The sequence below is a fragment of the Leptonychotes weddellii genome, chromosome 13, assembly GCF_054177405.1.
Source record: "Leptonychotes weddellii isolate Sample4059 chromosome 13, ASM5417740v2, whole genome shotgun sequence".
Lineage (NCBI taxonomy): Eukaryota > Metazoa > Chordata > Mammalia > Carnivora > Phocidae > Leptonychotes > Leptonychotes weddellii.
In genome coordinates, this window is record NC_138381.1 from 62,237,586 (window position 1) to 62,254,401 (window position 16,816).

Consider the following 16,816-nt stretch of genomic DNA (forward strand, 5'->3'; position numbering starts at 1 on the left):
TTTTTTTTTAAGATTTTATTTATTTATTTGACAGAGAGAGACACAGCGAGAGAGGGAACACAAGCAGGGGGAGTGGGAGAGGGAGAAGCAGGCTCCCCGCAGAGCAGGGAGCCCGATGTGGGACTCGATCCCAGGACCCTGGGATCATGACCTGAGCCGAAGGCAGTCGCTCAACCGACTGAGCCACCCAGGCGCCCTGGGTTTTTTTGTTTTTAAAGACTTTATTTACTTGAGAGACAGCGAGAGAGAGAGAGAGAGAGAGAGAGAGCGAGCGAGAGCGAGCGCAGGAGCGCACGAGCACTCGCCGGAGTAGGGAGGGAGGGGCAGAGGGAGAGGGAGAAGCAGGCTCCCTGCTGAACAGGGAGTCTGATGCGGGGCTCAGTCCCAGTACCCTGGGATTATGACCTGAGCCAAAGGCAGACGCCCAACTGACTGAGCCACCCAGGCGCCCCTCAACTCTATTATTTTGAATGTGGATATCTTCTTGTCCTAGTACCTTTTGTTGAAAAGACTATTCTTTTCCCAGTGAATTGTTTTGGCACCCTTTTTGAAGATGAATTGACTGTAAATGTGATTTATTTTTGGTCTCTTCATTCTTCTCTATTCATCTATATGTCTATCCTTAATGGGAGTACTGTACCGTCTTGATGGTAACTTTGGAGCAAGTTTTGAAATTGCAAAATGTAAGTCCTCTAACTTTGTACTTCATTTTCAAGATGATTTTGGCTATTCTGGGTCTGTGTATTTCCATAAGAATTTTAGTTTGAGCTTGTTAATTTCTGCAAAGAAGGCAGCTGGGATTTTGACAGGGATTGTGTAAATCAGCAGTTTGTGCATTTTGCCATGTTTACAGTAGTATTCCAATCCGTGAACATTTATCTAGGTTTTTCAAATTCTTTTTTTTTTTTTAAGGTTTTATTTATTTATTTGACACAGAGAGAGAGAGAGAGCATGAACAGGGGGAGTGGGAGAGGGAGAAGCAGGTTCCCGGCTGAGCAAGGAGCCTGATGCCAGGGTAGATCCCAGGACCCTGAAATGATGATCTGAGCCGAAATTAGGAGTTGGATGATTAACTGGCTAAGCCACCCAGGTGCCCCTACTGTATTCTTCTTAAAATCCTTTTTCTTTCTGTAAGGTTAGTAGTAATTGCTCCTCTTTGACACTCCCTTTGTCAGTCTTTTTTTTTTTTTTTATCAATTTGTTGATCTTTTCAAAGAACCAGCTTTCTAGGGTACCTGGCTGGCTCAGTCAGTAGAGCATGTGACTTTTTTTTTTTTTTTTTTGAGCATGGAACTCTTGATCTTTGGGTTGTGAGTTCAAGCCCCATGTTGGGTGTAGAGATTACTTAAAAACAAAATCTTTTTTTTTTTTTAAAGATTTTATTTATTTATTTGACAGAGAGAAACACAGTGAGAGAGGGAACACAAGCAGGGGGAGTGGGAGAGGGAGAAGCAGGCTTCCCGCAGAGCAGGGAGCCCGATGCGGGGCTCGATCCCAGAACCCTGGGATCATGACCTGAGCCAAAGGCAGACGCTTAACGACTGAGCCACCCAGGTGCCCCAAAAACAAAATCTTACAAAAAAAAAAAAAATAGAACCAGCTTTTGATTTGATTGATTTTCTTACCTTTCTGTTCTCCATTTCATTTGTTTCTGCTCTGATTTTTATCTTTTCCCTCAGCTTGTTTTAGATTTTATTTGCTTCTCTTTTCGGGTGTTTTATGGAAAGTTGGGTAATTGACCAAAAAAAATTTTTTTTTTTAATAGATTTTATTTATTTGACAGAGAGAGAGAGCACAAGAGGGAGTAGGGTCAGAGGGAGAAGCAGATTCCCTGCCGAGCAGGGAGCCCTATGTGGGACTTAATCCCGGGACTCTGGGATCATGACCTGAGCCTAAGGCAGCCGCCCAACTAACTGAGGCACCCAGGCGCCCTGACCAAAAATTTGTAACTTATACTTTTACAGCTATAAATTTCCTTAAGTAATGCTCAGGCTGAATCCCGTAAGTTTTAGTATATTGGTTTTTTTTTTTTCATTTCATTCATTTCAAAGTATTTTCTAATTTTCCTTATCAGTTTTTTTCTTTGTCCCTTTGGTTTTTTAGGAGTGTGGTGTTTAGTTTCCATTTAAATGGGAATTTACTAAATTTCTTTGTTTTCGAGTTCCTAACTTCAGTACATTGTTGTTGGAGAACATACTTTGTATGATTTGTGCACTTTTACATTCATTGAGGGGCTTTCTCGCTCCTAGCTTATGTTCTATTTTGGAGAGTATGTTTTATATGCATTTTAGAAGAATGTGTATTTTCTTTTTGTTGGGTGGAGCATTGGGACTATCTTATTTAAATTTCAAAATAATCCTATGAGAGAGTATTTTTATTCTGACCTCCATTTTACAGATTATTACAAAATAATCCTATGGGAGAGTATTTTTATTCTTACCTCCATTTTACAGAATCAATCAATTGATTGATAAACTTGTCCACAGTCATAAAGCCTAGAGTTGGTAGAGCAGGATTTGAGCCTACAGCTTTGCAGACTTTAAACCTATGTTCTTTACTTGCCATTGAGAAACAGGTGAGTGTGGTGTTAGAAAGGTGATGAAATTAGTTAGCGAACAGAAGGGGACTGGAGCCTAAGGGAGGTTTGTTCCGGTTTGAGATGAGTGTGAGAGGAACTGGTGGAGAGAGAGATTAAAAATGCTTGAGTAGGGGTTCCTGGGTGGCTTAGTCGGTTAAGCATCTGCCTTAGGCTCAGGTCATGATCCTGGGGTCCAGGGATCGAGCCTGGTGTCAGGCTCCATGCTCAGCTGGGAGTCTGTTTCTTCTCCCTGTCCCTCTGCCCCTCCCCCCACTCATGCTCTCTCTCAAATAATTAAATAAAATTAAAAAAAATGCTTGAGTAGGAAGAAAATAAGGGTGAAAGTTTAGGTTTGTGGCTGGACCTGGAGAAGGGTGAGGGTTCTGTAGTTAGAAAGACATGGGTTCAAGTCCTAAGTCTGTCCCTGTCTAGCTGTATCAGGCAAGTGATGCTACTTCTCTGAGCCTCACCATCCTTATCTGTACAATGGGGGGGAAATGTTAGAGCAAAGGTGAGGAAGGTAGGCTAAAGGTCAGGATTGAATGGGGATCAAAGGGAGAGTTGGGTTAACTTTTCCCAGATGGGTTTAATTTTTTGTCCGTGTTATAGCAGGGAGGACAGTGAGTTTGAACCTCAAAGTCGTCTGGAATCCCTAGCAAAAGAAAATGACTTTCCTGAATTTTCAATTCCCTTGCCAAAACCAATGTATCTGTTGCTTTCCTCACATACTCTCACCTGCATCTCTTTCTTCTTTGCTGGGAAGATGGACCCATCCTTCCGTGGGTTCATACCCCACTAATTGCCTTACTGAGAACTTCTGGTCCCCTTGCCTCCTACCTTGCTCTCCTTGCCGTCCTCTACACGTCTGCTTGGGGACTCTCCTGAGGCGCAAAGGTCAGAGCAGGCTTTTCCGTAGTTGGCTGTTTCTTACACTCTCTACCATCCCTGGATTGTTAGTGCCCTGGTGAACTCTCTGTGCCCTTCTTTTTCCCAGCTGCTGCAGAAGTTCCTGGTCTCCAGTAGAAATACCATGGTTCAGGGGCGCCTCGGTGGCTCAGTGGTTAAGCAACTGCCTTCGGCTCAGGTCATGATCCCGGAGTCCTGTGATCGAGTCCCACATCGGGCTCCCTGCTCGGCAGGGAGTCTGCTCCTCCCTCTGACCCTCTCCCCTCTCATGCTTTCTCTCTCTCTCAAATAAATAAATAAAATCTTAAAAAAAAAAAAAAAGAAATACTATGGTTCATTAATTCCTTCCCCTGTTAACAGATATTTATTGTTTCCAGTTTTTGCTCCTGCAAGCAAGACTCAGTGAACATACTTGGAGTTGTCTCCTTGGTCAATTGGCAGATGTCTGGGGGGTAGAGTCTGATTTGAATTGCTGGGTCATAGAGTAGGCATGGCTTTACTTTGTAATCATATTGTATATAGTGTCTACATATTCTTTTCTTCTTTTTTTTAAAGATTTATTTATTTTAGCGAGAGAGAGAACACGAGTGAGAGGTGCAGAGGGAGAGGGAGAGAGAATCTCAAGTAGACTTTGCACTGAGCATGGAGCCTGAGATCAGGACCCGAGCCAAAACCAAGGGTCGTTTGCTTAACCAACTGCACCAGCCAGGCGCCCCTCCCTTTATTTTTTTGTATTAATTGTGATTCACAACATACTGCTTTCAACTGGCTTTTTATACTTAGCAATGTGTCTTAGACATCTTTCTGTCAGAATGTAAAGGTCCTTATTCCTTTTTATAGCCATGTAAGATTTTTTTTAAATGGTTTATTTGAGAGAGAGAGCTCGTGCTCGCACACGGGTGGGGGAAGGCAGAGGGAGAGAAGCAGACTCCCCACTGAGTAGGGAGCCTGACATGGGGCTCGATCCCACTACCTGGAGACCAAGACCTAAGCCAAAATCAAGAGTTGGATGCTTAACTGGCTGAGCCATCCAGGTGCCCCGATATATAAGGTTTTTTGAATTAACCCCTTACTAATGGACATTTAAGATGTTTGTTAGTTTTTGCTCTAAGAATAATGCTATAGTAAATAACCTTTTTACCTTTGTTCTTATGTCCTTTCATAATACATATGTTTCTTTTTTTTTAAAGATTTTATTTATTTATTTGAGGGAGAGAGAGACAGCGAGAGAGGGAACACAAGCAGGGGGGAGAGGGAGAAGCAGGCTTCCCGCAGAGCAGGGAGCCCGATGCGGGGCTCGATCCCAGGACCCCGAGATCATGACCTGAGCCGAAGGCAGAACCCCAACGACTGAGCCACCCAGGTGCCCCAATACATATGTTTCTATCCATAGAATAAATTGCTAGAAGTGGAATTTTTGGGCCAATATGTATGTCTATATAATTTTTAAAAAATTGAGGTGAAATGCACATAACATAAAATTAACCATTTGAAAGTGAACAGTTCAGTGGCTTCACTACCTTTTTCTAGTTCTGAAACATTTCCATTACTCCAAAATAAAATCCTCCACCCATGAAGCAGTTACTTCCCATTCTTCTCTCCTGCCCATGCAATCAGCAATCCGTATTTCATTTCTATGGATTTAACTGTTCTGGACATTTCATATAAATGTAATCATACAATTTGTGGTTTTTTGTATCTGGCTTCTTCTAATGTTTTCAAGGTTTATCCATGTTGTGGTATGTATGAGTTGTAGCATTTACTTATTTATTTATTTTTTGGTTGAATAGTATTCCATTATAGGGGCGCCTGGCTGGCTCAGTCAGTAGGGCATGCAACTCTTGATTTTATATCCATTATATATTCCATTATATGTAACTGCCACAATTTGTTTATCCATCCAGCAAGAGACATTTGGGTTGTTTCTTTCATTTGGTTATTGTGAATAGTGCGAGTATGAACACTTGTGTACAAGGTTTCGTTTAGGGTACCTGTTTTCAGTTCTTTTGAGTATATAGTGAGTAGTGGAAATGCTGAGTCATAAGGCAGTTCTATGTTTAACTTTTTTTTTTAAGATTTTATTTATTAGAGAGAGAGAGGCCATGAGAAGGGAGGGGGTGAGAGGGAGAAGCAGACTCCCTGCTGAGCGGGGAGCCTGGCACGGGACTCGATCCCGAGACTCTGGGATCATGACCTGAGCCCCCAAGCACCCTTATGTTTAACTTTTTGAGGAACGACAAACTTTTCCACAGTAGCTGTATCATTTTACATTCCCACCAGCAGTGTATGAGGGTACTGATTTCCTTGCATCCTTGCCAACACTTACTGTTTCCGTTTTTTTTTTTTTTTTTAAATTATAGCCATCTTCATCAGGGTGAAGTCATTGCAAATGTAATTTTGATGCATCTTGCCAAATTATCTTCCCTAGACTCCAAATTATATTTGGTGTATAAATTACATTCTTACTGGCAGTGTACAAGTAAGAGTAACAGTTTCTTCATGCCAACACAGTATTACAATATGTAACTCTTTGATTTTTTTTTTTAAGATTTATTTATCCATTTGAGAGAGAGAGAGAGCATGAGCAGGAGAGACAGAGATAGAGGGAGAGAGAATCTGAAGCAGATTCCACGCTGAGCACGGAAGCCTGACGTGGGGCTTGATCTCACAACCCCAAGACTGCGACCTGAGCTGAAACCAAGAGTTGGAGGCCCAACCGACTGTGCCACCCAGGCACCCTTTCTTTGATTTTGGTTAATCTGATAGTTGAAACATGAAATCTTTATTATTATTATTTTTTTAGGATTTTATTTATTTATTTGAGAGAGAGAGTACAAACAGGTGGGAGGGTCAGAGGGAGAGAGAAAAGCAGACCCTCGCTGAGCAGGGAGCCCGACATGGGGCTCAGTTCCAGCACCTTGGGATTATGACCTGAGCCAAAGGCAGATGCTTAACCGACTGAGCCACCCAGGTGCCCCTATATTACTGTTTTTTAAAGTTTCTTTCTTTTTTTTTTTTTAATGTATACGTGCTATGCATTTCTTCTATTTCATTTTTTAAAAGATTTTATTTTTAGGTAATCTCAACACCCAGCATGGGGCTTGAACTCACAACTCTGAGATCAAGAGTTGCATGCTCTGCCAACTGAGCCAGGCAGGCGGTTCTTGTTTTTAAAATTTCTTGTATTGAGTTACCTTGTCCATTTTTTCTTATGTTTGAGCTGTTTGTATTTATTTCTCTTGTAAATTGTCTCTTCATATCCTTTATCCAGTTTTTACTGGATTGTTTGTCTTTTTTTTTAATTTGTAGTAACTTGAGACATATTACAGAAATTACTACTTTGTGATATGAATTGCTAATATTTTGCCTGGTCTGTCTTTCTCTCAACATTCTACTTGCCCACTATATTCATGTCCTCGGTGCTGGAACTATATAACACAGGAGACCCAAGGCTGGCCTCCTGGAGTTTGTTGTAACAGGGGAGTGCAGGGAGACAATATGTAAATAATAAAGATAACTTCCAGTTATGGTCCATTCTTAGTGGGCAACAAAGCAGGATGTCATTATGATAACGGGTGATGAGGTAGGAGTCTGCTTATATGGAAAGCTGAGTGGAAGATGATACTTTGAGTCCAGACACAAAGGCAAGATGGCAGTTCAAGTTGCTGGGAACAGAGAATGCAAAGGCCACCAGGGGGGTTGAACCCAGAATATTTGGGGCAGTGGAAGGTGCCAGTGGGACTGGGTAGAGTGATCAAGGGGAGCAGTACAAGGTGATGCTGGGAGGGAAGCAGGGGCCAGATCCTGAGCATCTGTCCTGCCATGGGAAAGAGTACACATTTTATACTAAGTATGATGGGAAGCGTCAAGAGGGTAATAGGAAGTTATTAGATTATAAGTGTTTTTTCAAATCATTAATAATTGCTTGAGAACTTTTTTTTTTTAAAGATTTTATTTATTTGACAGAGAGAGACACAGCGAGAGAGGGAACACAAGCAGGGGGAGTGGGAGAGGGAGAAGCAGGCTTCCCGCCAAGCAGGGAGCCCGATGCGGGGCTCAATCCCAGGACCCTAGAATCATGACCTGAGCCGAAGGCAGACACTTAATGACTGAGCCACCCAGGCGCCCCTTGCTTGAGAACTTTTAATGACTGCTTATTATTTCATAGTTATGTATAAACCACAAATTATTAAACTCATTGGAAAATTGTTTTTTTCTCCCCCCTTGTTTTTACTGCTATAAAATTCTGATAAAGATAGCTTGAAACTTGATTGCTTTCTTAGGTTATTTTCCTGCAGTTAAATTTTATGAGCAATTTTTAAAGGTGTTTGATGCATGAAATTCCACAGCACTCTGGGTGTATACTTTTGTGTTACAGAGTGTGTTAATGACAGCTACTGGTTTGGGAGAGATAGAAGCTGTGAATACTGCTTTGATGAGCCACTGCTGAAAAGAACCGATAAATACCGGACTTATAGCAAGAAGCACTTCCGGATTTTCAGAGTAGGTGACAAATATCCGTATATTTGGGAGAACCGGTAATGTCATCACCACCCTGAGATATCTTAGCACTGTAACTCCCCACTGTTAAAACTTTGAAATAAAATGTTCTCTGTTTTAGGAAATGGGTCCTAAAAACTCTTACATCGCATACATAGAAGATCACAGTGGGAATGGAACCTTTGTAAATAGAGAGCTGGTAGGGAAAGGAAGACGCCTTCCTTTGAATAACAATTCTGAAATTGCACTTTCAGTATGGAGTAATAAAGGTAACATTACTATCTTCTGGTTACTGGATCGTTTTTTTCCTCTCCTATAAAGGGAAAACTGACATTGTGCCCTTGGCAGAGTATGGTTTGGATAAATAAAGTAAGAAGGTTAGTATTCAGGATCCAACGCAGCCCTAGGTGCATTTTTAAATATATATATATATATTTTAAAGACTTTATTTGTTTATTTGATAAAGAGAGACACAGTGAGAGAGGGAACACAAGCAGGGGGAGTGGGAGAGGGAGAAGCAGGCTTCCCACTGAGCAGGGAGCGTGATGCGGGGCTTGATCCCAGGACCCCGGGATCATGACCCCAGCCGAAGGCAGACGCTTAATGACTGAGCCACCCAGGTGCCCCCCAGGTGCATTTTTAAATGAACGGAAAATTTCTATCAAGGTAGATTTTCCAAGGTTTGATTGTTGGATTAGTTTTGTTTAAGGCTGTTTGCTGTCAATGGAATGATTTTGCTTAAGATGATTCTTCATTCACTGATGCAGTTTATACCACATCAATCTTTGGGGTCAGTGAGTTGTTTTAGGCCATGAATTCTTCTCCCTCCCTCCTTCCTTCTTCTCTTTTCCTTTCTCATTCTTCCCTTTCATCCCTTCTATTCCTTAATTGCTGCAAGTATCAATTGAACTTCGCCTACCTGCCAGGCATTAGGGTTTTTCAGGCAGAATCTCAGTTTAAAGCTTCTACCTTAAATACCATGTGGTTATCCTCAAAGTGTTGATGTTTATTGTCATCAGGCAACATTTTATAAGCAGCCACTCCTAAAACTTTACCAAAATCACATCCAAAACAAACAATTGTCATTCAGCACAGAAAGAATAAAAACAACCTCTAGAGTTAAATGTAATCTCACAGTGATTTTAAATCCTTGGACAAGAGGAATACTCTTGTTTCTTTGATTGAAAAGAAAATAAACCCACAGAACTTTACAAAACTATGTGAGAGTTGAATTGGAAGGATGTATGTGTGTGTGTGTAACGCCTTAAAAATGCAGATGCCCCCAGGTGCTGTGTCATAGCTCCTGGTCTACGAGTCCCAGGGATATAAAAAATCTTGCTTAGGTGATTCTCATACAGTCAGTCTTCAGACGGCCATCTGGGAATGATGGCGGTCCTAGGCATCCTAAAGCACATTTTATGGTAGTTTTCCCTGTTGCTATTTTGTTTTCTATCTGATAATTATAGTCAGGGCAGCTGCATAGGGTCTTGCTGTTTGAGAGCCCCTGGTGGAGGTGACAGCCAGCTGCTGAAATTTGGCCTGTCTTACTTGACAAGCTCATGTGCCACCTTTTCCTAGTCGGTCTATCCAAGGGGCACCTTTTCTGCTTTGAACCGAGGTGTTATATGGGCTAAAGGTGGCCAGAATTGAAATAGGTCAGGCTGTCCCTCTGCAGATTGCATTCGGTTTATTGGCATTTTATTAGGCATTTGCTGTTTGTGCTTTAACATGAAAATCCAGATTGTTTTGAAAGGGTGGACTGTCTGGCCACACCAGTCCTGTAATCCCATACCTGGAGGATTTGCCAGTGCTCAGTAGAGCCTGCCTTTTTTAAGATGCGTGGTATGTTTGCCCATTTAAGTCCTCACTGTTCCACGTTGTCTAACGCTCAACCCAGCCTTCCCTGTGTACGTGACCTTGGCTTCTGTGGGCAACTGAGTTTGCAGCTCTTGAACTAGACCTTGACATCTGTGAGAAATAGCTCTCCAGGGCCCCTCAAATTCCCAGATACTCAGATGCCACTGGAACATCTAGGTTCATAAATATCTATAAGCATAGAGAAACAGTTGTATCTTGATTCGCTGGCAGATTTCATTCACTACGCAGGTTTCTGTCTCATGTGGGCAAGCCTGAATGAAGCACACTCAGGTGGCTCAGATTTGTGCCAGAGACTGGAACTCTAGGTTACTCCAGGGAGGCTGAAACCTGTTGCCTGAAATATGAGAAACTCAAGGGTCTCAACAAATTTCACTCTTTCAAGATGATATGGGCAGTTGCAAATATACCATTCTTCTTTTTTTTTTTTTTTAAAGATTTTATTTATTTATTTGACAGAGAGAGACAGCGAGAGAGGGAACACAAGCAGGGGAGTGTGAGAGGGAGAAGCAGGCTTCCCGCGGAGCAGGGAGCCCGATGTGGGGCTCGATCCCAGGACCCTGGGATCATGACCTGAGCCGAAGGCAGACGCTTAACGACTGAGCCACCCAGGCGCCCCTATACCATTCATTTTGTGGAGTTGAAATGTTGATAATTGATAATTGAAATGATTGATTGATAATTGAAATGTTGACAACCAAGGTTGTAGCCTTGGCCTACATGGATGGTTAAATTTTTAAATGAGTGGGGTTATTATTATTTTTTTTTTGATACAGCCCAAATAATGAAGAAATAAGGGGATTTTTGGGAAAATGCTATTTATTTAACTTTCCAAGTAGGTTCAAGATGGTTTGCACTGTAGAATGCCAGACATGTAGAGGTATATAAATGGCAAAGAGAAGATAATACTTATCTTCTAGTATGATGACCTGTGGTCTAATTTTATTGGGATGTTTATTTGCCTAGAACATTTTTTTCTAGGCTCAAACTAATTGCTTTTTGGTTCTGGGCATATGCTGATCTGCATAGGTATTTTTTTTTTTTTTTCCTGCTCAGGCAAGGACTAATGTTGCATGGATATTTTATATTAGTTTCAATTCTGAGGCAAAGGAATAAGACTGAGGCAAAGGAATAAGACTAGCATGTATGTATGGATTTCCTGCACTATAGTAAGATGATGCTGTGTATTTTTATGGAAGAATGAGCTTTGACTGTCATTTTCCATGGGTTCCATAATATATGAATGAAAAATAATTTCATAATACTATGAAATTATTATTAGCCTGGCTAAATAATTCCTTTAGAGTTAGGTGTTAAGTATAATTAAAAATAATTGTGTTATATTACATATGCTTACTAAACTTTAAGACCACTTGTCTTCTCTTTATTGAATGAATTAATGAGACTTATTTCTGCCCTTTTTCCCTTAGTTTTTGTATTTTTTGATCTGACTGTAGATGATCAGTCAGTTTATCCTAAGGAATTAAGAGACCAATACATCATGTCAAAAACTCTCGGAAGGTAAATTTTTTTTTGTTATTATGAAAATTGCCATTCATTTTTTTCTAAACATTTGTCATTGATTAGTTTCTTGTTCCTGGTTTTATAACATTCATTAACTTCATATTTGTACGGAACTTGTTAGGTGTGTTATTGATTTATTTGATAAATTAATTAAAAAAAGTTCTCATACCATACAGTTCACCCATATGAAGTGTTTAATTTAATGATTTTTAATACATTCACAGTTGTGAAACCTTCACCACAATCAATTTTAGAACTTTTTTTTTTTTTTTAAAGATTTTTATTTATTTGACAGAGACACAGTGAGAGAGGGAACACAAGCAGGGGGAATGGGAGAGGGAGAAGCAGGCTTCCCGCCGAGCAGGGAGCCCGATGCGGGGTTCGATCCCAGGACCCTGGGATCATGACCTGAGCCGAAGGCAGACGCTTAACGACTGAGCCACCCAGGCGCCCCTGAATAAATAAAATCTTAAAAGAAAAAAAAAAAAACTCACGTTAAAATAAATAATGTTTTTGGGGCGCCTGTGTGGCTCAGTTGGTTAAAGTGTCCAACTCTTGATTTCGGCCCAGGTCATGATCTCAGGGTTGTGGGATTGAGTACCCCCCCCCCCCCCCCGAGTTGGGCTCCCCACTGAGTGGGGAGTCTGCTTGGGGTTCTTTCCCTCTGCCCTTCCCACACATTCTCTCTCTCTCTCAAATAAAAAAAATCTTAAAAAAAAAGATAATGTTTTAGTGCAAAATAATTTTTTTTTTAAACATTTTATTTATTTATTTGACAGAGACACAGCGAGAGAGGGAACACAAGCAGGGGGAGTGGGAGAGGGAGAAGCATACTTCCCAAGGAGCAGGGAGCCCGATGCGGGGCTTGATCCCAGGACCCTGGGATCATGACCTGAGCCGAAGGCAGACGCTTAACGACTGAGCTGAGCCACCCAGGTGCCCCGCAAAATAATTTTTTTAAAGATTTTATTTATTTGATAGTGTGCACAAGCAGGGGTAGCAGAAGAGGGAGAAGCAGGCTCCCCACTCAGCAGGGAGCCGGATGTGGGGCTCGATCCCAGGACATTGGGATCATGACCTGAGCCGAAGGCAGTTGCTTAACCAACTGAGACACCCAGGTGCCCAGCAAAATAATTATTTAAATAAAGATTAATAAGAAGAGAGGCATTGTTTCACATTTTTACAAATGTCTTTGATATCTGCTTTACTAGAAAATGGCTAGATCCTGATATTTGCTTCTTTGTTCAGTCTGTTATATCACATGCCATATAGCTTCTGGAAAACTGTATGCTCATGAGAGAATGAGAATGAAAAAGGCAAATAATGTCTTAGTATTATTCTGCAAATAGTTTAGGCTTTGTGGACACCCTGCAAGCATCTTGAGGTCCCTTAGGGGTTGCCTAATCCTACTTTGAGAACCACTTCCTTAGGTTTTATGTTTTATTTATTTAAGTAATCTGTATACCCGATATGGGGCTCGAACTCATGACCCCAAGATCAAGAGTCACATGCCCTCCCAACTGAGCCAGCCAGGCGCCCTGAGAACCATTTCCTTAGGGACACCTTTACCACATTGCATTATGTCCTTCAATCTCCCACCCCTCCCCCACCCCAGAGGCCTTTAACATTTTTGGAAACATGAATGTAGAAATTAATAGAAGGAAATAATCACCTATATTCCTGCCACATAAAATCAAACACAATGTACTCTTTATGACCATCGATGGGAGATATTTTAGTTTATGGATATTAAATTCAGTAACTCACTCTGTTTTCATATTTGCATTGGTGCTTGGAAATTTACAGCCAAATCTGTGCCTGCCCTTAAGAAATATATGGGACTCTTATTTTTTCTAAGGGAAAATCCTCTAACTTTTAGCAGGTGACAGAATTTTAACTCAAATGAGTCAGAAAAGAAAAGAAACTTACTCTCGTAACAGGGGCACAGATGATTTCAGGTATGACTGGACCAGGTGGCCTTTAGGGCTTTATTTCAGTCTTTGAGTTCTGATTATCTGTGTGGCTTTACCTGTGGCTTGATTTAAAGGCTCCTACAGTGTTGCCAGGACTCTGACTCCCATTTATTGGTTCAGCTACTATTGGTTGCCTATAGATTTGCTTTCTCTGTGTGGCAGGAAAGATGGCTTCCAGGAGCCCTACATTCATATTTTCTTCCTTCTAGAAACCATCACAGGTAGAACTGTTTCTCTCCCAGCATCAGCATTTGATTCCAGGGAGAACCTTGACTGGCTCAATTTTAGTTACATGTGCACCCCTTGGTACTATTACAGATATTCCACTAGAGCTACATTGACTCAGGGAAGATTTCTCAGGCAAAAGGTGACTTTATCAGAAGGGGAACTGGAAAGTGTTTTGAGCAGATTTAAAAAAAATAATAGTTATACGGACTGTTATCTCACACTGTATACAAAAATTAACTCAAAAGGAAAAAACTAGGGCCTCCTGGGTGGCTCAGTCGGTTAAGCGTCTGCCTTTGGCTCAGGTCATGATCCCGGAGTCCCAGAGTCTCAGGATCAAGCCCCACCATCAGGCTCCCTGCTGAGCAGGGAGTCTGCTTTTCCCTCGGGCCCTTACCCATCTCATACTTGCTCGCTCTCTCACACTCATTCTCAAATAAATAAATAAAATCTTAAAAAAAAAAAAAAGGAAAAAACTAAATGTAAGAGATAAAGCTATTAAACTGTAAGAAGGAAACAGGGATAACTCTTCATGACATTGTATTTGGTGTTGGTTTCTTAAATATGGTACCAGAAGTACAAGCAGCAAAAGGGAAAAAAATGGATAAATTAGACTTCATCAAATTTAAAAACTTTAGTGCATCTTGATATTATCAAGGGAGTGAAACACAACCCACAGAGAGAAAATACTTGCAAATAGTATATCTGATAAGGATCTAGTATTCAGAATAAAGAACAACAAAAGGAAAAACTATCCAATTTACAAATGGGCAAAGGATTTATTTATTTATTTATTTTTTATTCATTCGAGACACAGAGATAGAGAGCATGAGCAGGGGGAGAAGCAGAGGGAGGGGGAGAAGCAGACTCCCTGCTGAGCGTCGGGAGCCTGATGTGGGGCTCGATCCCAGGACCCTGGGATCATGACCTGAGCTGAAGGCATTCGCTTAACCATCTGAGCCACCCAGGCGCCCCTGGGCAAGGGATTTAAATAGACTTCTTGAAAGAAGATATACAAATGACCAACAACCACAGGAGAAGATGCTCAGCATCATTAGTCATTAGGGAAATGCAAATTAAAACCACAATGAGATACTACTTTGCAGCCACTAGGATGGCCATAATAAAGAAACAGAAAGTAACAAGTGTTTGTGAGGATGCAGAGAAATTGGAAACTCTATGTACTACTGATGGGAATGAATGTAAAATGGTGTAGCCACTGTGGGAAATAGTTGATTGGTTTATCAAAAAGTTAAGCATAGAATTATCATATGACCCAGCAATTCCCCCTTGTAGGTATATAACCCCCCCAAGTTGAAAACAGGTATTCAAATAAAAACTTACGCATGAATGTTCATTTCAGCTCTATTCACAATAGCCAGAAGGTGGAAACAACCCAAATTTCCATCAACAAATGAATAGATAAACAGATATATCTGTACAATGGGATATTATTTATATTTTTATTTTTTTATGTATTTTTTTTTTTAAAGATTTTATTTGTCAGAGAGAGTACAAGCAGGGGGAAGCGGCACGCAGAGAGAGAAGCAGACTCCCCGCTCTGTAAGGAGCCCAATATGGGACTTAATCCCAGGACCCTGGGATCATGAACTTAGCCCAAGGCAGACATTTAACCAACTGAGCCACCCAGGTGTCCCCCAATGGAATGTTATTTAGCTATAAAAAGGAATGAAATACTGATCCATGCTACAGCATGGCTGAACCTTGAGAACATGCTAAGTGAAAGAAGCCAGACACAAAGGGCCCCATATTGTGTGATTTCATTGATAAGAGATATTCAGAATAGGCACATCCGTTGAGACAAAGTGGATGAGTGGTTGCCAGGGGCTGGTTGCAGCATAGAATGGGGATGGGGTTTCCATTTGGGCTGATGAAAAAATTCTGCAGCTAGACAGGGGTAATGGGTCCAGACATTGAGGATGTACTTAATGCCACTGAATTGTACATTTTGAAATGATTACAATGGTAAATTTTGTTATGTAGATACACAATATGCAATTAAAAAAATGTCTTGGCAAATCCATCATCCCATTCCAAAGTCACAATAGTTAACAGTCTACTTTGGGCATGTAATGAGTGATTGATACTTGAGTAGCCACTAACTTCAATTGACCCAAGCTTTGGAGAACAGAGCCCATCGGGTTATCTGTATTTTGGGTGGTATACTGGGTATTATTACTCCTCCTTAGAGTGTCCCAGTTAATTGCAAATCTTTAATAAGAGTTTTTGCTGCAAGCAGGTTAGTTGCATAATACTTTTGTTTTTCTAGGTATTGTGATTTTATTTAGGGTGAAATTCATGGCATCAACTGCTTATGTAGTTCTTTTGAATAAGAAAGACCGTATCAATGAAAGTAATTCATTTTCAGATGCTATTTACTATAACTTGTGTCAGTCACTCATTTTTGTCTAGGGCTTTGTTCTACTTGATGTTTCTCTGACTCTAGGATAAATAATTTCTCTATTTGTTCTTAGTGTCTTTCTGAGAATTTCACACTCTGGGGTGCCAGTAAGACAAGTCTGTATCTCTCAGCTCAAAAAGTGGAATTTGGAGCTGACTCAGTGCTGTTGGATGGTCCACATTCACTTATGCCCTTGACATTTTAACTTTGGTGAGGTTTCACTGTGTTGTCTGAAAACAGGGACAATGGAAGGAGGATTGTGTGTGGACGGTGTTTAATTTGTAATAGTTGAGAGCAGCTCAGAAGTGATGGGTCTCATGATTAAAATCATTCTGATAATTGATCATTTTATGTTTCTCTCTGCAGCGGTGCCTGTGGTGAGGTGAAGCTAGCTTTTGAGAGGAAAACATGTAAGAAAGTAGCCATAAAAATCATCAGCAAAAGGAAGTTCGCTATTGGCTCTGAGACAGAGGCAGTAAGTACCTGTTTATGGATGCTCAGCTGTTTTTAACACTTCCTAATGTCCCCAGATAATTTGAGTGGTGATTTTCAGTGTCAGGAAGAATTCACTGTTCACATATGTGAATTTGTATTAAACAACATTGGAAAATTTTGAGTATTGGGGCTCCTGGGTGGCTCAGTCAGTTAAGCATCTGACTCTTGATTTCGGCTCAGGTCATGGTCTCAGGGTCGTGAGATCAAGCCCTGTGTTTGGTCTGCACTGCTCATGGACTTGCTTAAGAGTCTCTCTCTCAAGACATGTATCATATGATCTCACTGATATGAGGAATTCTTAATCCCAGGAAACAAACT

General features: G+C 40.9%; 1 protein-coding gene across 10 annotated transcripts in view; it reads left to right on the forward strand.

The window, feature by feature from the left end:
* The window catches only part of CHEK2 (checkpoint kinase 2), a 76,256-nt gene that overhangs the window by 41,654 nt on the left and 17,786 nt on the right, over positions 1-16,816 (forward strand). For 8 of the 10 annotated variants that reach the window (XM_081801894.1, XM_081801892.1, XM_031037035.2 and 5 more), the window contains 4 exons: positions 7,863-7,987; positions 8,106-8,253; positions 11,290-11,380; positions 16,370-16,478. In XM_081801894.1, the coding sequence (XP_081658020.1) occupies positions 8,109-8,253; positions 11,290-11,380; positions 16,370-16,478 (345 nt within the window). In that variant the 5' untranslated portion in view covers positions 7,863-7,987; positions 8,106-8,108. The remainder of the gene's footprint in view (positions 1-7,862; positions 7,988-8,105; positions 8,254-11,289; positions 11,381-16,369; positions 16,479-16,816) is intronic. The other 2 variants (XM_081801897.1, XM_031037036.2) reach the window with 2 other exon arrangements.